The sequence below is a fragment of the Solanum pennellii genome, chromosome 10 (genome assembly GCF_001406875.1).
Source record: "Solanum pennellii chromosome 10, SPENNV200".
Taxonomy (NCBI): domain Eukaryota; kingdom Viridiplantae; phylum Streptophyta; class Magnoliopsida; order Solanales; family Solanaceae; genus Solanum; species Solanum pennellii.
Window position 1 is genome coordinate 55,412,354 of NC_028646.1, and position 26,971 is coordinate 55,439,324.

A 26,971-nucleotide genomic window follows, 5' to 3' on the forward strand; every position below is an offset into this window, starting at 1 on the left:
ACTTAAAACTGATGCTGCTGAACAAGAGATGGGGACTGATCTATGCTTGATCTGAATATTGAGGGCTTGAACCTATATCATGAAAAGATGTAGCGCAATATATACGTCTATATTTGAAAGGTACTGAGCACGAGGGATATAATAAAATTAAAATAAACATATAACTAAATAAAGTAATAAAGCAATGAAAAAATCTAAACAGTATGTATTTGCTGAAATACTGAACATGACTATACATATACAACAAACAAGTTATAACATGCTGAGACTGAATATTGAAACATGGGCAATGCAATGGAATCTTACTACACTGTATAAACTACTTGTAACACTCTGAAAGTCCGTAACATAGTCTAGAGCCACACTTGATGAACTCATTCTTGAAACAGTGTTTCTCAGCCTAAAATAATGTATTTAATCTAATTATGAAGTGTTAGAGTCAAAATGTCAAGAAACAACCATGACGTCCAGAGTCTAGTGAAATTGATGCTAGTGCACCTTGGCATGTTTCAAGTGGTTTTAGTAGACATAATTTAGTCATACTTGGTAAGAAGATGTTAAACATATAGTATAGTGTGTTTAGGGTTTAAATGTCCGGGTATGAGTCCCCAAGGACCACACAACGGGTTTTTGAGAAGGACCCTTGCATTTGATAAAAAGCTGTCAAATTGACAGTGGCTAACGACGGACCAAATGACGAGCCATCGACGGGTCAACAGCCCGTCGATGGTGGTCGTAGGTTCATACTTAACCATTTCAAAAAACTCCCCAAAAATCCAGGTGTCTAACACAAACCACGGACGACCAGTTCCGGGCTGTGGTTTGGTCAATGGACCGTCGACGAGGATTCGTCATTTGAAGCTTCATTAATTGGTAAGTTTTTAAGTTAAGTGGATTAGTTGGTTAATTAGTTAATTGGTAAGTTATTAGGGTCTAAGGGTGGTTAATTAATGTAGTTAGGGACTATAAAAAGGTTCCAACTCATTAAACTCAAATTAACACCTCATTTTTCCCAAACTCAATTCTCTCCAACTACTTTATCTCTCTTTCCCAAAGAACACCTTTAAGATTTATTAGGGCTCCAAGACTCAAGTTTTCTTCTATCAATCTTCAAGGATTACTAAGGTATGGAATATATTCATTCTAGGGATCTGTTTCCCCAAGAGGCTCTTCAAAATTGGTTTTCATCCAATTTTGTGAATGGTCTTTCAAATTGATTTGATATTGAATTTATTTTATTAATATTGATAGTTATGATTGTTTATTGTTTAATTTTTTTAGTTCTTAGTCTTTCACCTAGTTTTCATGAAAGACTCAAGGTTGACCCTTTACCCTAACCCTTGTTATGCATTCGACTTGTAGATGATTAGCGTTGTTGCAATTGATTATGTTATTGTTTAATTCACTATATTTTGATTATGGTTTTTGGATTATTGGATAATTGTGATGAATTTTAGCTAAGATCTTGAAGGAGGTTCTTGGAAGACATTCGTAAGATCCTTGAGATTATGATATCTCTACTTCAATTATGCTGGTCTATTCTTGATGATGATATTCAATTGGAGTATGATTATGTGAATATAATAGGATGATGATATGATGATTATGATGGCATTATATGAATATGTTGAATGTGAGATTATGGTAAGGGTATGATGATGCGAAGTTGATGATTATTCTCTTGTGTACCTATTATTATGACTATGATGTGTTGATCTCACTAATGATTGGGTTTTGATGAAAAGAAGTTATAATTCTAAACCTAAAGAGATATGATCATGTTTATAAACGGGGTTTGTCTTCTATGGACTATGTTAATATTGATGATTCAGATTGACTTAAAGAAATTTCAAAAAGGGACTTTAGCTTAGCACCGAGCGAACTAGATATGAGATGTGTCCCTTCACTAGTAGGAAGGTAGGTTCATTATTGATATCATGAGATGGAGACTACAATGAAATTGTTCATTAAAAGGATTTCTAGCAAATCTCCTACTTCCTTAACTATGTTGCCTTCATAGGAATACTAGCTAGTGGATTCACCTAAAATATTATGTTCATATTACAGTTCTACCTTTGCAAGTAGAGCACCTTCTTTCGGTGTAGGGTTTCATGACACTGGATTCCATGTTTAGCTCTCATGTTCTATTGTCGATTAAGGCAATTGTTCTCAAAAGTAAAATTAATAAATAAAGATGGACACTAACTAGGGTGACTAAAGGTGTTATACTTAGTAAAGGTAAGGGTATGGGACATTACCTTTGCCTTGCATAAGTTTGTCTTGAAGGGAGTCCTAGGAGATTGTTCATATGTTTTTATGTAGTTATGATATCATGAAATATATATATATCTTTGTCCTTTATGATGTTGTTCTCATATGATGTTTGTTTCATTGACGAACATGATATTGGTCTAAATTGCTATATATGTTGATGACTACTCATGATGTTATGTTATGTGAAGCAAGGCATTAATTATGGTCTTTTTTCTAGTTAACTTGATTATGTGGGGTTATGGGGTTTCACATGAGCATTGCACTTGTAGGATTTGGATGGTATTGTTGGTAAGGATCTTGTATGTCTTGATGATATGAACTATAGCTTATGATATGCTAATATGACTTTATGTTGGTGTTGTTCTTATATATTAATATGCGTATGTCTTGTGTTGTTTTGATCATTTGTTCGTATTTGGTCTCCTATGTGCACACATAAAGAGTTTTTCCAAATGACTTAACATGTTTCAAAGAAATGGTCCCTTTTATGCATGTCTTCAAATGTTTTATGTGCATATGTTTCCATAATTCGTACAAGTCATTGTACTAACCCATATTCCTTATGTTTTTACAAATATGTAGGTGCGGGTTGTTAGGGTGCTTAGAGGCCATTTGCAAGAAGACTTGGACATCATTCTCAAGTTGTTGGTGAGTCCTCAATGTTCGAGGATGGTGCCACTTATCTAGCTTAGTAGGATTGCTTATGTCTAAAGACACTTATTCTTTTCTTATTCTTGAGACTATTATTGTAAGCCTATATGTGGCATATTGTACTTGTGTAACGCTATGCCTAAACTTCTAATTCTCCTTTTAGATGGTTATATGTGAGACAAGTATTACACTATTTAATGAATTGCTTATGCTAAATGTGAAGTCTATGTAAACTTCTTAAGCGAGGAATCTATGTAAACTCCATATACGATATGTGAGAAGTCTAAGTATAACTCACTATGTAAAAGTTTTTAATTTTACGCATTTTTTAAAAAATGATATGCCATGATGTATACTAAGGGATAGTCTAAGTCCTCTTCAAGAACGAAGACGCTGGTTATATCTATAGAGTGCTCTACGTTATGATAAACTTGGTATCAGAGCATGATGTTTAGTAACTTTAGGATTGATGTCTAACTAAACCACGTGTATATAGAGTGTTGTTCATAATTGTGAAGCGCGCCACTCTTATAATTGGTGGGCTATGTGATGCTTAGGAAATTCTCATCTTCTTGGCATTCCTATGTCGTGCCTTAAGTGGCTTAACTCTTTGTGTCCTTTTTGTCTAACCCTTTTTTTGTTGTTATAGGCTATAACTACTAAAAGGGCAGCCGCAAGAATAGTTGGTAAAGAGATTGCTAATGTAGGAGATCCTCCCCAAGACAACCAAGCTCCTCCAGAAAGCAATCAAATTCCTCCACAAGAACAAGTTCCTTTGAGTGACCAAGCTCCGGACAATCCTCCGGCTATGCCAGATGGAGAGATAAGGTCGTCTTTTCAAAGTTTGGCTCAAGCCATGACTTTTTAAACTCATGTCGTAACTACTCAAGTCCAAGCTATGACGTCACAAGTGAATTGGTAAGTTGGACCCCGTGTAAACCAACATTCTAGTACCATGGCTTATCATTTGAGAGATTTCCCTAGGATGAATCCTCCTATGTTTATTGGGTCTAAGGTTGGTGAAGACCCCCAAGCTTTCTTGTTGAGGTCTATAAGATCTTGTTTTCTATGGGAGTGAATTCGAATGGGAAGGCCGAGTTAGCCACTTATCAAATCAAAGATGTGGCTCAAATTTGGTATACTCAATGAAGAGACAATAGGGTTTTAAGAGGTGGTCTCATGACTAGGGAGATCTTTAGGAGGGCCTTTCTTGATAGGTTCTTCCCAAGGGAAAAAAAGGAGGCTAAGGTGGAAGAGTTCATCAACCTTCGTCAAGGAGGTATGAGTGTACTATAATACTCCTTGAAGTTCACTAAATTGTCTAAGTATGCCCCTTCCTTGGTGTCTAACCCAAGGGATGACATGAGTCGCTTTGTAACAGGAGTGTCCGAAGATCTAGTAGAAGAATGTCGCGTGGTTGTGCTTCATGACAACGTGGACATTTATCACTTGATGGTGAATGCTCAACAAGTGGAAGAGATTAGTGTAAGGAGGAAAAATAGGGATGTTAAGAGGGTAATGTATTATGAAGGAGATTCTTCCAAGGGTAGGTTTGGAAATTCAAGACAAACCTAAGTTCAAAAAGAGGTTCTCCAACCAAGTTCCTTCTAAATTTCCCAAGGCTCAAAATGATAGGGTGTCTAACCCTAGGTCCCAAAAGGGAAGAGGTGGTGATTCACCAAGTAAGAAACCTAATTGTGGAAAGTGTGGTAAGAAGCATGTTGGTGAATATCTAGTTGGGATGGGTAATTGCATTGGTTGTGGCAATATTGGCCATAAGTTAAGGGATTGTCCTATGGTGAGAGGTCAAGAAAAGGGGGGTAGTCAAGATCAAACAAGTGGTCCTAGCTCCTAGGCTCCTAAGAAGAACCTCTTTTATGCTCTTCGCTCTAGGAGAGAACAAGAGGGTTCTCCTGATGTGGTGACCAGTATGTTACAAGTATTTTCTACTAATATATATGCTTTACTTGATCCCGGTCACACCTTGTCATTTGTTACCCCTTTGGTGGCTAGAAAGTTATGTTGCCCGATGTTCTAAATGAACCTTTTATGGTGTCTACCCCGGTGGGTGATGTTGTAGTTGCAAAAAGGTTATACATAAATTGTCCTATATTGTTGTCCTATAGAGTTACTCTTGTTGATTTGGTCGAACTTGACATGTTTTATTTTGATGTCATTTTGGGAATGGATTGGTTACATGTTTGTTTTGCTTCCACAGATTGTAGAATAAGGGTAGTTAAGTTCAATTTTCCAAATAAGCCCATTTTAGAGCGAAAAGGGGGAAACTCAATCTCTAGAGGTCAAATCATTTCGTGTCTTAAAGCTTATAAGATGATCTATAAGGGATGTCTCTACCCTATTGTGAGGGTAAATGACCTAGAATCTAATATTCCTCATTTAGAATTGGTCCCCGTAGTGAAGGATTTTCCAGAAGTCTTTCCCAATGACTTACCCGGAATTCCTTCCAAACCGGAAATAAATTTTGGCATAGACTTGTTGCCAGATAGGAAACCCATTGTAGTTCCTCTTTATCGGATGGCTCTGTCCAAATTGAAAGAGTTGAAGGCTACACTCAAAAATTTGTTTGACAAGGTTTTTATACACAAATCATATTTCCATGGGGCTGTAACGACCCAGATTTTGGAATCCAAATCGCCACCGGCGTCGTTGACCTCTTAGAGGTCGCAGACAAGACTCTTCATCATTCATCACATTCATATGGTTAATTTTAGTGGAAAATTTAAAAGTTTTAAACTTATGAAGTATACATAGACTTCATATAGTTATTTCGTGAATTTTTCAAATACTAAGCTCAACATAAATGTAACAATAATCTATCATAAGAATCAATTCGAAACATAATAAGAATTTATCATAAATGCGTTTGCCAAACACGGCCTTATTACAAAAGCTTCGAAATTAAAGTGCAAAAGAAACACTAGGGAGAACATCCATTAGCTATGCCTAAAACTAAGGCTAGACTAAAACTGTAGCATCTCGAAATAAAGAGGACCTACCAAATGGTTTGGAGAAACGTTGATGTCCAAATCGTTGCAAGAGTCGTCATTCTGTCCTTTAACCTACATCTATAAAATAGTAAATAGTAGGGGTTAGTACACCACTTGTACTAAGTATGGGTGTATACACACATACACATAAAGATATGCATGATCAAGGAAAGCTATTCCTGAACGACATGTTATTTCTGGAAAGTCTAGTCACTAGACATTTTTAATTCGTTGGTTGTGAATTGTGGTATGAATATGATGAATTTAATGCATTCAAAGCACACAACTCATTTTCTATATTATTACAAAACATTATTATCATCAACATAATTTTAGAACAACTCGGGCGAAGATTTGAGATTTTGATCCTCTTAGGTCGAGAGCTCCTCTTTGTACACTTAGATTATTTTTTAGTCTTTTCCTTTTTGTTGTTGCGTAGTTCAATAACTCCTTTGTTCCGATGTTTTACTTATAAGTGCAATGATTCATTGTCGTCCTATACCCACAATGAATCGATGTAAGTAATTTAAGGGCTAAGGAATGATTTCCCTAACTTATAGTGAGTCATTCTTTACACTATATATTCATTTCCTTTCATAAGTAATTATCTATTGATCATGCCATTGATTTCAATACTTTCATGTTTTATATATTATACATTTCATATACACGAGACTTTGGAATCGTTGATTTAGCATTTAGACATCTCAAGTGAGGGCCCAACATATGGGACCTCAACCCAAGGGCCTTCTTTAGAAAACACAGAGTTTGCTTCATTCGTTCATTCATACTTCACATTATTCATTTCATTCATTCGTAGGCTTATGTAAGAACCAGCTATACCTAGGATGAAGTTTAAGACTCTCATCGAGATCACAAAGTGCAATGACCAAGAATGACCTAATGCCATTACTTGAATCTGATTTCACCTCCTGATTGTCTTGCACAAACACCTTCGGTGTTGTTCATTTCATTATCTTTCTTACTTAGAGGAACTCCAACCTTAACCGACATAGATCATGTGAGCATCATGAAATCCGGTGTCTTCCCCACACCGAAAAAAGGTGGAGTTACTGGCCAAGGTGAAAACAAAACATGCTAGCATATATAGGGAATTGAACCCTGCTAAAACCCTATGTTGGCAGCATAGGTTAAAGGACTAGGAGATATAAGGAGATCCATACCCGCCTAAATGGACAGTCTCATCACATGAGATTTACAAGAACCTCTGCCTTCCCGAAAAAAGGAATCGCGACTCATAGCTAGCCTACCGTGCTCAGTATAAAGTTCCATTACATTCATCTCACACATCATAGAAGTTGGCTTCTAGAATGAGGGCATCATTGCTCATTATATGATTTCTCATCTCATCATTAGTATTAAGTGTCAATTGTCCGAGTATGATTGATACTTGTCTCTTGATATTCAACACTCTCTTAGGTGAATACTTTTAGTGACCTTTACTTAGGCTTGCTTGAGACTTGTCTCACCATTCATATTAGCCTCTTATCATGTTGTCACAATTTTCATTAGCATCATAGATTAACATAATTACTCACCTCATTATGTGAATGTTCATTTCTTGTTTATTTTTTAGTGTTGACTCAAGCATTATGGAGACTTACTTCTAGATTGAGATTTACATACTTTATTGATGACTGGTCATTATTACTTTACGTTGATGAAATGTGAATTTTCCTTACATATCATCCTTTGGTGTTAATGAGACTGGTCTCACACATTCTAACACCTCCATACGTGAGTATTCTTTTAACATAGTAGCTTAGGTGTAAGTGAGACTTGTCTCACTTCCTTTAACACCCCATTCTGGTCACTTACTTAATTTAGACCCCTTTAATTATGTTATAACTCACGTTACTTACTTACTTTAGTACAGTAGATTCATATCATCGTTTATGGACGATGAGCACTTCATTTAATGAGTTTCATGAGTTCATATGTCATTCTTTTAGAGCATGTGGGGAGTTGTCCCAATGAGTGGCATGCCCTTAATTATGGGTTCATTAAATTATTTTGGAATTTCTTATATTATCATTTGATACTCTAACTACACAAGATTGGCATGTGATAGTAATGGTCTCAACCTTTGAATATTAAACTACATAACCATTTTTGTTGGCATGTACCAATTTTACGTATATTCATATTTAAATTTAATATGTATGAACCATTAGCTAATATTTTAATTATTTAACATAACATTATAGCCATTTACATGCATCACTTTTAGACAATGTAACGTTAGCCATGTTATTGGCATACGATTAATATTAACATAAACAATTGAGCATAGATTTCATAACCATATTTGTTGGCACAAGCCAATTTTGATGTTCAACATGCTTAAGATTTCAGACATTATACATTATCCAATATTTTAGTTATTTAATATAATATTATATCCAATTCCCTACAACTTGTTTGACAATGTAGTGTTAGCCAATTTATTGGCTTAAGATTAGTATTGGCATAAGCAATTGACTATAGATTTAATAACTGTTTGTTGGCATAAGCAAAAGTTTCATTCAATCATGCCCCATTTGGGATACATTATTCATTAACCAATCTTTTACTTATTTAGATATAACATTATAGATAATTCCAATTTAAATTTTGAACAATGTTTTTGTTAGTCATTTTATTGACATACACCAAACATTCACTCAAATTATGATTTCACTGAGATCTTTTTAGCTAACCTTATAACATAACTTTAGGCATAACATTTATTAAAACATCTTGGACAGCATCATATTAGTATTAGATGAATATATCATCTTTATGAATTCATATTAACAGCAAGTATGCAGAACATACCATAACATCTACATACATAACATTTTCGGACATATCTTTAAAATAGTATCATTCTTTAATTCACATAATAACACGTAGCATCACACGTGTCCAATTAAAAGGTTCATTCAATCATTATTAATCAAAAACCACACGCATTAAAATCATCCAACACCACATACCAACAACATGATTTATAACCTATTCAACATTGAAATCGTAACAAGGATACTGAGGAAAGGAGTTCGACAAGAACGACGGGAAACAACTCTAGTTATCAAGATCTTTGAATCATTCGAAAGAAAGTTATCTTGGAGAAATAAGTCAGGATATAAACCCATAACTTATGTAGAACTTAATCTATGAATACCACCTTGAACGAAACCTTGAGAAAACCTTCAAATCGCCCTAAGAAATCGATAAGTTTTCTGCCTTTTTCTTGCGTTCGTTGCCTGTTGTTTTTCCGTCACCTTTTCTATGAGTTTGAACGTGATTTTTAGGTTTAAGAAATGATCTTTAGTTATACAACTTAGGTTTAATAAGTTAATTTAATAAAATAATTAACCAATTATCAAAACGCCCCTCCTAAGTTGACTAAACATAGGAGAACATACACTTAGTCAAATCTGGAAATTAGTGTGGACTATGGTTTCGGTCAACATTTTGACTTTATATTAATTAATTACATACTTAATTTAATTAATTTAGGTACCTAGTGTAAGTACTAAAGCACCCCTAAGTCATTGGAACTATAAGCAACCCTTTAGGACCATCCTAGGTTAAGTACTAGGTTGTTTTTTTCTTGTTTTAACCGAAATCTGGAAATTGCTTTGTGATTTCGGTTTCCCCCCTATAAATTAATTAATTATGTTGCTAAATTAATTAATTAGTAACCTAGGAGAATTACCAAAGTACCCCTAAGTTGTTAGGACCATAACTAACCTTTTGGACCATCCTGGGTTAGCTACTAGGTTGTCTTTTTACGTAGTACTAGGTTAGTGTTAACCCTGTTTTAGTCCTAGGTTGTCGGTGTACTAATGGGTCCATTTCGGTTAGTCCTAGGTTATTTATATAGTTAGCACAGTTAGTTAGGACCTAGAGTTTGTTAGGAAGTTAGGCCCCACATGGAGTGGTCCCTTGTGCACGTTTTCCCCCTAACTACCCTAACCGAATTCGGTTAGGGTGGGCCCCTCCTTTGGCCACTTCTTCACATGTCTTGCACATGTGCTTGCACATGTGTTGGTTGTACTTTCCTAACTAACTATTATTTATGGTTCCTTTGGAAATGTTTACTTATTGTCCCAAGGACCCTCACTATGTCCTTGGGCACTGCTCACTCTTTATGATCATTTTAAATGGTTATGTACTTAAAGTACTAGGTTTGACACTTGGATGCCTAGTACCTAATGTGTTTTGAACTGATGAATTTCTGAATTTTAGCTTAGGGTCTTCATTGCAGATACATTTCCTAAACAAGCTCATTAATAATTAGATATATTGCTAACAACCTTTAAGCCAATATTTTCTAATATGCCCAATATTTTGCTTATTGGGTATTATATAGAAATTGTCTATTACCCCTTAGCAAATTTTCTATATTATGCCCAATATTTCTCAATATTGGGCATTGGAATGTCTATGTATCCCCAATACGCACTCTTAAAGACCTATTGGGCTCTTCACTAGATATAAAATTTTCCGAAATGTTACAGGGGCGCTCCGGTTTTATTTGTGAAAAAAAAATGGGTCACTTAGGATGTGTATCGACTACCGGCAATTGAATAAGGTCACCATAAAGAATAAGTATCCTCTCCCTAGGATTGTTGACTTGTTTGATCAACCCAAGGGGCGAGTTACTTTTCAAAGATCCATTTGAGGTCGGGATATTACCAACTTAGGGTGAGAGGTGAAGAATTCCTAAAATGACTTTCCAAACTAGGAATGGTCATTATGAGTTCCCAGTTATTGTCTTTTCGGTTAACTAATGCCCTGGAAACATTTATCAACATCATGAATAGAGTGTCTCGGAATTACCTTGATTCTTTTGTAATTGTCTTCATTGACGATATCTTGGTATATACTAAGTGTAAGGATGAGAATATGGGCCATTTGAGGGTGTTATTGCAAGTCCTCAAAGAACACCAACTTTTTGCAAAGTATAGTTAGTGTGAATTTTGGTTGAGATCGGTTGCATTTCTTGGTCATGTTGTCTCAAGTGAGGGTATAGAGGTCGATCCAAAGAAAACGAAAGCACTGAGAAATTATCCTAGACCTCTAATCCCACCGACATAAGAAGTTTCTTGGGTCTAGCAGGGTACTATAGAAGGTTCATTGATGGCTTTGCATCCATTTCTTCTCCTTTGACAACCTTAACTCAAAAGAAGGTTATGTTTGAGTGTTCAGAGGCTTGTGAAAGGGAATTCAATAATTGAAAGATAAGCTTACCTCCGTCGCAGTGTTGACTTTACCGAAGGGTAAAAATGGCTTGTAGAGTATTGTGACGCTTCTCGAGTAGGTTTGGGTTGTTTCCTTATGCAACATGGTAAGGTTATAGCTTATGCCTCTAGACAAATCAATGTGAATGAGAAGAACTATCCAACTCATGATCTTAAATTAGCTGCAATGGTCTTTGCTTCAATAATATGGAGGTGTTATCTCTATCTGATACATGTGGATGTATTTACCAACCACAAGAGTCTTCAATATGTCTTTACTCAAAGGAGTTGAATCTCCGACAATGGAGGTGGTTGGAATTTTTGAAGGACTATGACATGAGTGTCCTTTACCACCCTAGCAAAGCAAATATTATTGTAGATGTCATGAGTAGAATGACTATGGGTAGTGAAAGAGGTTCATAAATTGGATCGGTTGGGTATTCGATTGGAAGATTCTCCAAATGGAGGTTCTATTGTCCATGATAACTCTGAATCATCTTTAGTGGTTGAGGTCAAGTCTAAGCAACACCTTGAATGTTCTATTGATGGAATTGAAGGAGTCAGTGCTTAGTAAGCTCAATGAGTCATTCTATTAAGTGGGGATGGGGGTACTTAGGTACAAGGTAATTGTGTGTACCAGATATTGATGATTTGAGAAAACAAATTCTGAAAAAATCTCATGGTTCCTGATATTTTATTCATCCGGGTGCCACCAAAATGTATCGTGATCTTAGAGAGGTCTATTGGTGGGATGGTTTGAAGAGGGAAATAACAGAGTTTGTGGCTAGGTGCCCTAATTGTCAACAAGTTAAGGTCGAGCATCAAAACCCGGGTGGTTTGACTCAAGTAATGGATGTCCCTACTTGGAAGTGGGAAGATATAAATATGGACTTCGTTGTTGGGTTGCCTCAAATCTGGAGGCAAAATGACTCAATATGGGTTATTGTGGATAGGTTGACGAAATCTTTCCACTTTATCCCTGTCAAGTCTACATATTCGGCAGAAGAGTATGCTAGGTTAAATATTAATGAGATTGTGAACTTCCATGGGACCCCTTTGTCCATCATCTCGGATAGAGGTGCCTAATTCACTTCTCATTTTCAGAGGTCTTTTCAAAAGGGTTTAGGTACTCAAGTGAAACTTAGTATAACTTTTCATCCTCAACGAATGGTCAACTGGAACATACCATTCAAACTTTAGAAGATTTGTTAAGATCTTGTGTTATTGATTTCAAGGGTAATTGGGATGATCACCTACCGTTGTGAGTTCTCTTACAATAATAGCTACTATTGGAGTATTTCTATGTCACCTATTGAAGCACTTTATGGTAGGAGTTGTAGGTATTCGGTTGGGCGGTTTGAGGTTGGTGAGTCTTCACTCCTTGGTCCCGAGAAAGTCTATGAGGCTATAGAGAAAGTTCAAATGATAAGAGATAGGTTGAATATAGCCTATAGTCGAAACAAAAATCTTATGTCGATAATAGACCTTGAATTTGAAATAGGTGATTGGGTCTATTTGAATATTTCACCCATGAAAAGGGAGATGAGGTTTGGTAAGAATGGGAAACTAAGTCCATGTATGTGGGTCCTTAATTCCTTATGAGTTACTGCAATAAGTTAGAAAATTTGCTTATGAGTTGAAACTACTAAGTGAACTAGCTTCGGTTCATCCGGTATTTCAGGTTTCTATGCTCAAGAAATGTTTGGGAGACCCGGTGTCTATTCTCCCTGTTGAAGGACTAGGGGTGAATGAAAATATTTCTTATGAAGAGGTTCTGGTTGAAATCCTAGATCGTCAAGTCAAAAGGTTGAGGAACAAATTAAAGAGGTGGACTACGTAAAAGTTCTATGGAGAAACCATCTAGTTGATGGTGCAACATGGGAGGCCGAGACCTAGATAAAGTCCCGCTATCCTCATCTCTTTCTTCTTTAAGGTTAGTTTTCCTCTTAAAGTGAAAATGATGAATAATATGGATTTTGACTTGTTTTTTCTAAGTATGATTATAACTTAGTACAGGTTTTATGCTAAAAATGAGTTTTTATGAAAATATGCTTTTATGTTCTAATTGATCTTATATCAGTTGTATATTTGCATTCTTGAGATTGTAGTGCTTTGATATGGTCTTGAGAAGAAAAATAGCATGTGTAATCTTGATGTTCATATTGAGATCATGTTGATATTGAGAAGGTAGTTCCTCATTATATGATGTGAAATATTTAGATCTAATATTGGATAAATTATGAATCGTGTTGTTGTGTGAAGTACTTTGATTTTATGTTGAAGAGAGTGGTGAAGTACTCCTATGAGTTGTGACTCATGAATATATGCATGTTTTTTGGTTAGGCTGCTATTGAGTCTCTTTTATCCCTATAAAAAGATATAAAAGTCATTCAGAGATGAATGTTCCTAAGGGGGGATAATTTAACACTCTGTAAGTACAAAACTTAGTCTAGAGTCTCACATGATGAATTAAATCTTGAACAATGTTTCTATGCCTAAAATAATGTATTCAATCTAATTAGGAACTTTTAGAGTTAAAACGTCAAGAAACGACCATGACATCCGGAGACTAGTGAAATTGATGCTAGTGTGGTTTGGCATGTTTCAAAGGGTTTTAGGAGTCGGAATTTAGTCAAATTTGGTATAAAGGTATTAAACATATAGTAGAGCGTGTTTAGGGTCGAAATTTCTAGGTACGACTCCCCAAGGACCACCTTAAGGGTCCTTGAGGAGCACCATTGCATTTGAACTAAAAAGCTGTCAAATTGATAGTGGCTAATGACAAACCAAATGAGGAGTTGTCAATAGGTCAACGACCCGTCGATGGTGGTCGTAAGTTCATACTTATACATTTCCAGAAATGCCCCAAAAATCCAGGTATGTGACACGAACCACGGATGACCAGTACCGGGCCGTGGTTTGGTCAAGAGACTGTCGACGAGCATTGGCCGTTTGAAGCTTCATTCACTGGTAAGTTTATGAGTTAAGTGGGTTAGTTGGTTAATTATTTAACTGGTTAATTAATTAGGGGTTAAGGGGTGGTTAATTAAGTTAGTTGGGGACTATAAAAAGGTCTCAATTTATTAAACCCAACTTAACACTTCATTATTCCCAAACCCAATTCTTTCCAACTTCTCTATACTTTCTCTCTCTTTCCCAAAGACCAACTTCAAGCTTGATTAGGGCTACAAGACTCAAGTTTTATTCCATAAATATTCAAGGATTACTAAGGTGTGGAAGTTATTCACTAAGGCTCTTCAAAATTAGTTTTCAAAGATGTCTAGAACATGGGTTCATCCAATTTCATGAATGGTCTTTCAAAGTGATTTAATGTTGAATTTCATTGATTAATATTGATATATTATGATTGTTTATTGGTTAATTGTTGTAGTTCTTAATATTTGACCTAGTTTTCATGAAAGACTAAAGATTGAATCCTTTACCCTAACCCTAGTTATGAATTGGACTTCTTGATGATTAGGCCTGTTGGAATTGATTATATTATTATTTAATTCACTATATTATGATGATGGTGATTGGATTATTGGATAATTGTGATGAATTTAGGGTAAGATCTTGAAGGAGATTCTTGGAAGACATTGGTGAGATCCTTGAGATTTTGATTTCTCTACTTCAATTATGTTGGTCTATTCTTGATGATGATATCCAATTGGAGTATGATTATGTGAATAGAATAGGATGATGATATGATGATTATTATGGAATGATATGAATATGTTTAATGTGAGATCATGGTAAGTGTATGATTATGCAAGATTGATGATGATTCTCTCATGTACCTACTATTATGACTATGATGTGTTGATCTTACTAATGATTGGGTTGTGATGAAATGAAGTTCTCATTCTAAACCTAAAGAGTTATGATCATATTTATACACGAGGTTAGTCTCCTTGGACTATATTAATATTGATGATTAAGTTTGACTTAAAGACATTTCAAAAAGAGAATTTATCTTAGCACCGAGAGAACTAGATATGAGATGTATCCCTTTCCAAGTGGGAAAGTAGGTTCACTATTGATCTCGTGATATGGAGATTACAGTGCAATTGTCCATAAAAGGGTTTCTAGTAAATCTCATAGTTCCTTAACTATGTTGCCTTAATGGGAATACTAGCTAGTGGATCCACTTAGAATGTTATGTTCATGTTATAGTTCTACCTTGGCAAGTAAAGCACCTTCTTTCGATGTGGGGTTTCATGACACCGGATTCCATGGTTAGCTCACATGGTCTATTGTCGTTAAGACGATTGTTCTCAAAAGTAAAATGAATGAATAAAGATGGACACTAACTAGGGTGACTTAAGGGTTCTACTTAGTATAGGTAAGGGTATAGGACCTTACCTATGCCTTGCACATGTTGGCCTTGAAGGAAGTCCTAGGAGGTTGTTCTTATGTACTTATGATATCATGAAATGTATATATATTGGTCCTATATGATGTTGGTTTCATTGATGAACATGATATTGGTGTAAATTGCTATATATGTTGATGACAACTCATGATGTTATGTTATGTGAAGAAAGGCATTACTTATGGTCTCTTTTCTAGTTTACTTGATTATGTAGGGTTATGTGGTTTCCCATCAACATTGCACTTGTAGGCTTGGGATGAGAGTTTTGGTTAGGGTCTTGTATGTCTTGATAATATGAACTATAGAACATGATATGCTAATATGAATTTATGTTGATGTTGTTCTTATATATGAATATGAGTCTGTCTTATGTTGTTTGAATCATTGGTTTGTATATTCTCTCCTATGTGTGTGCATAAAGGTTTTTCTAAATGACTTAGAAAGTTCTAAAGAATTGGTACATTTCATGAATGTATACAAATGTTTTATGTGCATATGTTTCCATACATAGTACAAGTGGTTGTACTAACCCATATTCCTTATGTTTCTACAAATATATAGGTTCGAGCTGTTGAGGTGCTTAAAGGCCATTTCCAAGAAGACTTGGACATCTTTCCCAAGTTGTTGATGAGTCCCCAATGTTCGAAGATTGTGCCACTTATCTAGATTAGTAGGATTGCTTATGTCTAAAGACACTTTTTTCTTTCTTATTCTTGAGACTATTGTTATAAGCCTATATGTGGCATATTGTACTTGTGTAAGGGCTATGCCCAAACTTATGATTCTCCCTTTAGATAGTTATATGTGAGAAAAGTATTAGACTATTTAATTAATTGCTTATGTCAAATGAGAAGTCTATGTAAACTTCATAAGCGAGGAGTCTATGTATACTCCATATAAGATATGTGAGAATCTTAAGAATACTTCACTATCTAAAAGATTTTTAATTTTCCGTATTTTTCTCTACCAATGATTTTCCATGATGTATTCTAAGGGCTAGTCTAAGTCCTCTTCGAGAACGAAGACGCCGGTTACGTCTAGGGGGTGCTCCCCGATCGTGACACTACTAATAACCAATAATATAATCACATGAGCTAATTGTGGAGTCTGGTGTATATTCCCCATCGAGAGGACCCAATATACCCGACCAAAAGGAATAGAGGCATACTAGCGTGATCACTGAAATGATGCCCACAGAAAGGACTCACAACCTACATGCCTAGTAATTCTGGACACTGTGGGTATGCTGAATCCTAGTCCCACTCGGTATTATTCTACTCCTAATAGATTAAGTGATTAACTAATTATGACTGAATTTCTATAATACATGTATTGGATAGCTCAAAATTACATGTAATCTGAGAATGTGTGTGTGTGCGCGCTTAATGACACACTCATATACTAAGGCATATGTATATCTTAAAGAACTGAATTAACTGAAATGTCTGACCTTGCATATGTAATTTAAGAACTAAAGAAATACATGGCTAGGGTTATCGAATTCATGCAGTTAACTTGATAATAACATAATAATCTGATTTGGAGCATTTAACAACTAATTCATGATAATTTACTGAAGTTCTAGAAATCGTAGGTCGAATCATATAAGGGAATCAAGAATCTGACTGAAAACTAAGGACTCAATGGGTGAAAGGAACCCACTATTGAAATCCCACATACCTAGTAACAAATTCCACGTAGAAATCTTTCAATTTTGAGGCTGAAACTACTGAAAACTTATTGCATTCTTCAAGCTAGGGTTGGTCGACTATTTTATCTCTTCTTGCTTCTAATTTTCTAAGTTTTGATCAAGGATTTGACTTAAGTAAGTTCTAGTTATGCTTCTAGACTAAAACTGACCAAAACCACAAAATTTAGGGCTAAAAATGACGAGGTTTAAAAGTCTAATGAAAAGGGAAAAGACCAAAATAACCCTGACTTAATCGGTAGAGGGCTGACCACGACCATCTTCACAAACCGTGAGAGGGACCAAGGACCATGAAGTCGGGCGTGGTCTGGATTTAGTCCAGGAAATGGGGCCACTATTGCACGATCCCTTACCACGACCTATGTTGAGAAGTACCATGGACCTTGAAGGTCCACGTGGTCCTCACTTGGGCTGAGGTCTGGAGGCTCAGATCGGGTCCTACTGGTTAATCCTCACGGACACTCCCACGAGCCGTCATAAAGACCACAGTCCGTGAAGGCCCTCGTGGTCTTCACTTGGGCATGGGTGTCTGAGGGGTTGGCAAAAAGGGTTACTACCTGACTTCCATAAGTGTCGCCATGGTCCGTCGTCAAGACTACGAATGGTGAAGGTGCTTGCAGTCTAATTCCTGGGCCTGGTGACTTCCAAGTCAAGTTCATGGATGGTTCCACATACCTTGGACCCTATCACGATCCGTGAACCCTGCCATGGTGCATTGGTGCAGGTTATTTTCTGCAATTTTTTCTGGGTCTGATTTTCAAGGTGTTACAAGAAGAACTCTACTAGATATGTCTTCATAGACATCTTAAGACACTTGAACTATGTGCTCTAATACCAAGTATGTCGTGCCCTGAATCTACACCCTAGGAGTGACCGTCACTTTAAAACCATTGTTTATCCCAAGTGAACTCTTGGTTTGGCTGACTAGTTTGATGAAAACTAAACACATATACACAAAAACTTTAATGATGAGCATAAAAAACACCTAGCTAAATCTCCAATACAGTCTAAAAGTACTGAATATAGATAATGAAAATGTTCAAAGCGTCTTCAAGGAAATACTTAACTTACTCTCTAACTTTGTCCAAGAAGCCTTTACTATGGTAGGTACCTAGACAAGATCCACAACTACCTCAAAAGTACTAACTACTAGTACTACTACTTATATAATTATAATGAATGGAGTTCCCCAAAAGCAATAAGGTCTTACCAAAGGCTGACGAGATAGTGATCTCAATGGAGCGCATGTTGAAAGTCTTGAGCACAAGTATCTACTTCATAAAATGATACATTATCGGAAGTCGTTTATACATAAAATGTACAATATGCAATAAGGCTAGAAGAAACAGTATCTGAACCGAAAGAATATTGAAAATACTATGAAGGAAAGAAAAACATGCAATGTAATAAAATAAATAAAGCTTTAATTTCATACTAATGCGTATCTCTAAAATTGTACTTTACTTTTCTCGAGGAATTTCTCTACCCGACAATTATCACTACAAGTCTCGTGATGATTATTCATCAAGCCCATGTTGCTAGAGCCATCATATACCTTGCTGAATTATACGACAACAAAATGTGATTTATGTTCCTTCTTAAAATCCCTCAATGAGGATGGATGGAGAGTCGCCCAGACCAATGGAACGATGTTATCTACGCTAGTGGCGTAGGTTATGGAGTTTGAGCTATCTAAACCCGTACCAAATCAGTGATCACTACTACTCCCTAATGCTCATACTGATATTTGTGTTGAGTTAGTACTCAAAAGGCCATATTTTTAGGAAAATTTTGTCTTTAATTTATTGACTGAAACTTCTTATGAAACTATTTATGCTCTTATTAAATTAACAATACTTTTTTTCAATACAAAATAGTGCATTTGGAACCAATAGTGCTCCCATAAAAACTCTTCAATAACTGTTAACTTAAAGTATTTGAACTTACTTTAATTCAGAAGTCAATGCATGAAAATAATCATGCAAAAGCTTGCAAAGATTCTCAACTAAATAAGGTTCATGTGATAAAATAATCATGAACAACAATTCAAGAACCAACATACATCAAGTATTTTATTCTCAATGATAAGAATTAGAATTCAATAACATTAAGTATAGGCCAATTCAAAGTCCATGATAACTTGGATAAAACCCCTAGATTTAACTCTTACTAATTAAATAGGGTTCGTGTGATAAAATAATCATAAACGATAATTCATGATTATCTTTTTATATGTCTCTACGTAACACTATCAATAAAGATTTCGAGAATTATGTTATAAACATTTTACGTTATTGGAAATACACTTGAAAGGATGAAAAAAGTTTTACATTATTTTGTTATTATTATTATTATTATTATTATTATTATTATTATTATTATATTGAGTGATTTTTTCATTATAAAACAAAGATAAAAATGACTTTTTTTTTTGAAGAGAACTAGTACGGAGTAATAATTGAGTCACCATATTCCAAATATACTCAAAACTGTAATCAAATGAAATATCTCATCCTCTTGAAATGGTGGAAATGCATCTGAATTCTGTGGCCTTTGCTACGAAAAACTGAATAGAGAAAAGCGCCACTGTTCTTCAATTCGCCCTTCACTGTAGTAAACCCTAAATTCGCCAAACCACATCCTAAATCATTTGTTGTCAAAATGGTCGACGAGGAGAATAAGGTTCCCGCCGCCGCCGCCGCCAGTAGAGGATCCAACAAACGGGCTTTTGATTCCATAGCCATAACCAATGAAAATGATCCACTGCAAATTTCAGAGAGACCATACCCCGCGAACAAGAAAAGGGTTGTTTTGGGGGAGCTTAACAACTTGGGCAATGTTATAGTATCGACTCAAAATTCAGATTTGACAGAAACCCACGACTCCAAACGCAAAATCAAGTTGAGAAAAACTTCAACCAGAAATGTAGTTAAAGAAACTGTCGAACTCGAGACTAGTGCTAATTCTAGTCATAAAGATAATCTGCAGAAATGTTCTTATGGTCCTCTTATTTATCAGCATCTTCACTCCTTGGAGGTACACTCAATTTGGGAATGTCATAATTTTATGTTGAAAAGATAGGTTTTTTTATTTGGTTTAGTAACTTACTACACAATGAATTGGGTATTAAGAATTTTTATAGCCGACCCAAACTAGTTAGGGACTGAGGGCATGGTGGTAGTTGTTGAAATGAAAAGGAAATCTGTTGCTCCTAATTTTTCTGTTGGCCTTTTTAACTAGTTTTCTAATTTTGATGCTTTGAATTTTTGCTCTTTTTTAGGTAAATCCTACACAGTTTTTAATTAGATGATACAGTATCTGGTGTCAACTTGCTTTTTGGGTGAATTTGGATGTTTCCCTTTGGTCAGATTTAGGGGTATATATTTTGTCTCCTGAGTTTTAAAATATTTCCTGAAGTCTGTGATTTTGTTATACTCCTTGATCTCAAAGGCCTCCCTTCTTTTCCTTGTATAGGGCTGTTCTTACTCAACTTTTACCATGCTTTATTACAATCTTGGTTTTGTAAGATTCTGCCTTCTGAGATTTAGCTGAAAACTTTGTTAATATACTTGTTACTGTTAATCAAATGCATTGTTATCAAAAGCGAAAAGCTCTAAGGTCCATTTGGGTTTTAAGTACAAAGTGAGAATAAAGCGTGAACTTTAAGGGAGAAAAAAAATACAAATATGTATGTTTAGTCCAAGACTGATAATTATAAGCATGAAATGAATGAAAAATATACGAACAAAGAAATTGATTTTTTTAACAATAAAGTGAAATATCAATCTTTAGTATCGCTTCTTCAAAAGAGGCTCATTGGCAAGGGAAAGTATGTTTTAGAATCAAGCTTACGTTTAGGTGAGGCGAAAGCTCAACATGTTTTGAGCCTCGCTTGAGGGCATAAAAGCTACTTTTGACAACAATGACCAAATGTCCGTCATAGTTCAATCCTTATTGTAATTCATGTGCATGTGCTTTCTAGAAAGATGTGAGTCCCAACTTTTCGTTTTTTTCTTGTTGTGGGAATGTCAAGTGGGGAACAGGGATCAAACTTTCATTGTGAACCCTGGTTACCATCTGGGAGAGGTGGATCCAAAATTTTAAGGCAATCATATATGTACATATTCTTAAGAGACAGTGGATACACGTGCATCCACTTGTTATATGCCGGTTCATCTCTGCAACTAGGTGAAAGACATACTGCTAGATTTGTACTTTTACAGGACGTGAATTTGTTGAAGTTTTTGTACTGTATCAAGACTAGTTAGTTATAAGAAAACAGCCAAAAATTGAAGGCTATTCCACCATTGTTTCAGTTTCTGTAGTTCTGTGAGGCAAGATTTACCTTACAAGTCCCAGTAGCTTATTGCAAATCTTTACACATTGTTTATCTCAAGGTCTTTAATGTTTTGGAGTGTAAAAATTTCTTTGAATGCATCAATCTGATGCTAAATTTGGTATGTAGGTTGAGGAAAGGAGGAGGCCTTTGTCTAACTACATGGAGAAGGTTCAGAATAACGTGATTCCTTCTATGCGTACGGTTTTAGTTGATTGGTTGGTGGAGGTTACAGAAGAATACAAACTTGTTTCAGACACCCTGTATCTTGCAGTGTCATACATCGACAGATTTTTGTCTTCTCACGTTTTAGCCATGGAAAAGCTTCAGCTTCTCGGTGTATCTTGCATGCTTGTTGCATCGTATGGCTTTTAAAACTCTTATTTTGTTAATTAAAAACTGTTTGTTACATCAGATATATTCATTTATAGTGCTTTATGGTTCAGAAAGTATGAAGAGATCAGTCCGCCTCATGTTGAAGATTTTTGTTACATTACAGACAATACATACACCAGAGAAGAGGTTGACTTACATCTCTTTCAATCATTTTATTGACTAGTATGTGAACTCTTATATTGAATAAATTTGATTTGAACTTCAGGTAGTGAATATGGAGAGAGATTTGCTCAGTTTTCTGAATTTTGAGATCAGTAGTCCCACCACAATAACATTTCTCAGGTTTGGATGCACACAGTATTTCTACAAGTAGTTGATCATAATTTTCGTCCGCAAGCCCATACATCTAATCCTAGTTGTTGCCTTCTGTATGCATTTACTCTTGTTACATTAGAGTTTGTTGCCTTCTGTATGCATTTACTCTTGTTACATTAGAGTTTTATGTATACTTGACTAAATGGCTGTACAATGATGAAAATTCCCTTGGTGAATTTGCAGAATCTTTATGAAGGCTGCCCAAGATAATTTATCTGTAAGTTTTACTTATAGGTCTCAGGTCAATATGTTTCTCCTAATGTCATTATTTCCCAATGATAAATTGTTTCCTCTGCTGCAGTTTTTAACTTTGCAATTTGAGTTCTTAAGCTGTTATCTCGCGGAACTGAGTTTGTTAGATTATAGTTGTGTGCGGTTCTTGCCATCAATGACTGCTGCTTCAGCTATCTTTCTATCAAGGTTTACTGTGTTGCCTGAAGTCTGCCCATGGGTAAGATTGGTTTTCTTTCTTCATATTTCGTGTATTGGAGTATATCACATGTGAATTTTAGGCCATCACTTTGTTTGGTTATGGGATCAGCACCGAGAACCAGATGGTGTGGGAAGTAGTGGGCTCTCTGTAACCTAATCATGATATGAGGAGCTTATTGAACTTCATGTGTGCAACTTCACTTTAACTGTTTATGTTTTACTGACTTTCACTTTCTAATGTGAACATAAGTTAAAACTGCATTTGGTTAAAAGATAGATTCTTTTTACTTAGCTGTTATAACTTATAAGGCATCCACAAAGTTGAACCCGTGAATACTCCATGATTGTTTTGAAGATTGGGACGCTAGATATGATATTGTCGGAGAGATCTTTGTATCCAGTCACTAAATCTGATTTTTAAGTCGAGATCCTAAATAAAACTGCATATCTCTTCTTGAATGACTTCTAGACATTTAGTAAAACCCTACTGTATGTTAAAATCGAGGCCAAATAGAATACTATAGCTCAATGTCTCGTTCAAAACTGTACCATGAAGTATAAATAAAAAAATTCTAAATCTAGTAATGTTGAACAAATTATGGTATTGAATATGTGGTTTATCTTATGCTATATTGTTGTTTATATCTATTTACAATGAAACTATGTCTGGGTTTGTAATGCAGAGGTTACATCATAAAAATAAAATATCGAAAATAACAAAAACATATAAAACTGCCAAAAGTGGTAGCATTGTGTTTGAGTTTTAGGTCCATTTGTGATCCACCACTGATCCTATCATACATTATTATAAGAGGGAACAACAAAAATTAAATGTTGAATTACAATTTTACCCCTACTATAAATTAAAATGTTATAAAAGCATTTAATTATTTAATTTAAATGTTAAATTGCATCATTTTCAATAAAAATGTGGATGACTTTTGCATTTTCTTAGATTAATTCTTAATCAAAGTAACTAATTTAATAGTGTGTGTGTGTGTGTATATATATATATATATATATATATATATATATATATAGAGAGAGAGAGAGAGAGAGAGAGAGAGACACTATAATATAATATAATCTATATATATTATATTTATATTTATATTCATATATCTATCTATCTATATCTTCTATATATTATTATAAGTGGGAAGCTTCAAAGATGAAAAGTTGGATTACCATTTTACCCCTAGACTAAATTAAACATCTAATTAATTAAATAATATTATTTTAATTATTTTTTTGTTTAAGTTATTTATTAGAAAGAGAATGTGAAAGAACAAGAGTCAATTAGGATTTCTTATATTAAATATAAATTTCATGGGATGTCAGAAATCTACTCTTCTTTTAATGATAATAATTATAATAATAATAGTAATAATAATAATAGTAATAATAATAATAATAATAATAATAGTGAGAAGAAGTTTTGGAAAAAGTTAAATTGTTGTTTGTCCCTATATTAAATTAAAATGTTATAAAATATCTAATTTATTATGTTAAAGTTTTACAATAATGTAATTGATATGTATTTGAGTATACAGATGGATTAATTTCCTTGGTACTACCACTTATTTCAATACTCTAGAATGACTTATTATTTTCCCATACCAATTCAATATTTTAAAGTTCTTTTCAACTTCTAACCGTAAACTTTGATGATTTATAAATAGTCAAATCAGTGAATCATGCTAGAGTAGATCCATTAATGTTCTCCCCTCCCCTTCTTCTAAATTCATCTTCAATGTGATTGGTAAGGTTTCATTGATGTTTCTCATATGTCGATTCTCTTTATAACCATCTATTAACTTATTATTATGCTTGATTATGAATTATTCTTGGGTTGCTAATAATTCTATCACGATATACAGAGTTTCTTCATTTATAAATTGAACATAAAATGTTAGTCCACTGGATTTTCTTATGAAAATTTTAATTTATCGATTATTTTTTTTTATTCAGACTAATATATTGTTTTGTCTAATCTTTTTCATTTTTTATGCATATGATGATATATATATTTTATTATATTTTTAAAGTTAATTGAGTTAATGTTAGACATGTATTTATACATAAATTAGGCCTATATAAAATTTTATATAATAATAAAGATCCAATGTGCAAGGCACATTCTTAAAACTAGTTTTGATACAAGCATCGTTAGCTTCAATGAAAAAACAGGATTACTAGGAACATACAGTTATTAGGATCCTATGGTAAGTTTAGCACTTCACTGTTTACCTAGGATGACCTTAGATAGGAGGCTATAGAGGACACAAACTAGGTGAAAGTGTGGCTAGTACGTAAGGTTTGCGTACAGGCTACCCTCCCGTACGTCACTCGTAGGATGGGTATGTTGTTGTTTTACTATGTATTGAATAGAAGACAACATTAGATAAAAACTAGAAACTTGAGTGATGTTGTGGAACGTCTTTTGGTGCATTTAAATCTTAAAAAGTATGTCATAAATTTAACACAATCACAAGTATTGGTTCGTCAAAATCTGGTTAAAATTCTTAAAGTTTGGATTCTCTTGGTTTGGTTGTGTGATAGTTAAAGTTAAACTAAGAGCTTGTAGTAGTTTCATTGTGTGCTTATTGTTTAACTAAGGGAACATATGCGACCAAACAATAACTTTTATTATTTAAGAAATAAAATAAATGAAAACCCTGATTTTAGAAGAATCAATGTGGCTTTCATTTACTTCTTTGTAGAGTTTAATATATTCATGAAGTTTCTAAAAACATATTGTAGGTATTCAATTAGAAAACTTATGGAGTATTTCATCTATATATAGCTTTCTGATGTGTTAGATTCTCTACATGAAAAATTATTGGGGCCTCCAAATTTGATATAATCAACGTGCTATTTACCTATTTATTTTTTAATATGATATGAATTATTAAAGATAGTAGCTTCTAAGATCTACTTTTTTTGAAAACTGTTCAGCCATTATGTTAGATGCTGAAATTGCCAGCACCGATCTGAACAGTCCAACAGTCCTGATCATTCTTTTGGTTTTGCAGACTTTTGCACTTCAACAATGTACAGGTTATAAACCATCTGAACTGAAGGATTGTGTTCTCGTTATCCATGAGTTGCAATCTAGTTTAATGGAAACAACTGGGCGGGCATTAAGAGAAAAATATATGAATCACAAGGTACTTAGTTTTGATTTGTATGTGAAATTACTTTACTTTATAGTACTGGTAGAATTCTTTTTAAACCTAAATATATCTCGCTGGGGCTTTCCTCCTAAATAGTGCCACCCCTGAACTGGACTAGGCTTTTGCTTTAGGCAATAATTGATAATGTTGTCTGTGCTCTAACATATTCTATCAATGACCCTTCTCGTAAAAATAAATATTTTGATGCAGTACAAGTGCGTGGCTGCATTGCATCCTCCAGATATTCCTTCTTGTTTTTTTGATGATGCTTGAACAAGATGCTCAAGCTAATTTCGAGCTGCCCCAAAGATAGTTCACCAAGCAATATACTGTACTGGATTTGCCCAGCAGAACGCCAGGTCTTCATTTGAATTTTTCCATCGCTGTCAACAGACAACTTCTGGTTGTTTTCCCTGGCTAGGGATGTCAGGATTTCTTAGCTCCAGAAAAGACACATACATGAAAAATCATTCTTCTCGAATGGGTTGGGATAATGATGTATTATATATAGATTATGTTCTAGCAGGATGGGTCTATATCCTGATGTTTCAAACATGGAAATGGGAAAATTTGTAAATCTTGTTTCTTAGAAGTTAAGCTGGATACTGTGCATAGCTTGCTTGTTTCTTCGTTCTGCATTTGGCCCTTTGCCAATTCATTTACCAATCTATAAATATATTTATGTTTTCTCAATCTAGAGACGGATGCAAGAATATTACGTGTTAAAATTGTTATTTACCGTTATGCTTCAAAGTAGTCGGTCATATATGCTCAAGAGAGAAGTTCCCCAAAAATGGGTGACATTGTCTACAATTATAGATCTCTTTAATCGAATTATTCTTAGGGTGTGTTGGTATGAAGTGAAATGTTTTTCATGTAAAATATTTTTCTACTAAAATAGTTTGGTATGCCTTTTGGGTTGACTAATGCCCCGGTGACATTTATGAAGTTAATAAAATTTGACGTTTCAATATTAAGGAGGAGCACACTTAATCTTTGAGTATTATGCTCCAATGATTGATACATGAATAATATTGTATATTAGGTT

At 34.7% G+C, this 26,971-nt stretch overlaps 1 protein-coding gene across 1 annotated transcript; it reads left to right on the forward strand.

Moving 5' to 3' along the window:
- Positions 1-19,704: 19,704 nt before the first annotated feature.
- On the forward strand, positions 19,705-26,620 carry LOC107031922 (G2/mitotic-specific cyclin C13-1-like). The gene is made up of 8 exons (XM_015233434.2): positions 19,705-20,304; positions 21,734-21,966; positions 22,051-22,126; positions 22,206-22,282; positions 22,499-22,532; positions 22,617-22,766; positions 25,783-25,917; positions 26,134-26,620. Exons 1-8 carry the CDS (start codon positions 19,930-19,932, stop codon positions 26,194-26,196), a joined length of 1,143 nt encoding a protein of 380 aa, XP_015088920.1. The 5' UTR covers positions 19,705-19,929; the 3' UTR covers positions 26,197-26,620.
- Positions 26,621-26,971: the final 351 nt, after the last annotated feature.

Bases quoted from the DNA above. Each gene is read 5' to 3' on its own strand.
- LOC107031922 (XM_015233434.2), top strand. From the start codon at position 19,930: ATGGTCGACGAGGAGAATAAGGTTCCCGCCGCCGCCGCCGCCAGTAGA. The intron at 21,967-22,050 runs GTATGGCTTTTA...TTTATGGTTCAG, and splicing joins TCTTGCATGCTTGTTGCATC to AAAGTATGAAGAGATCAGTC. The intron at 25,918-26,133 runs GTACTTAGTTTT...ATTTTGATGCAG, and splicing joins AAAAATATATGAATCACAAG to TACAAGTGCGTGGCTGCATT.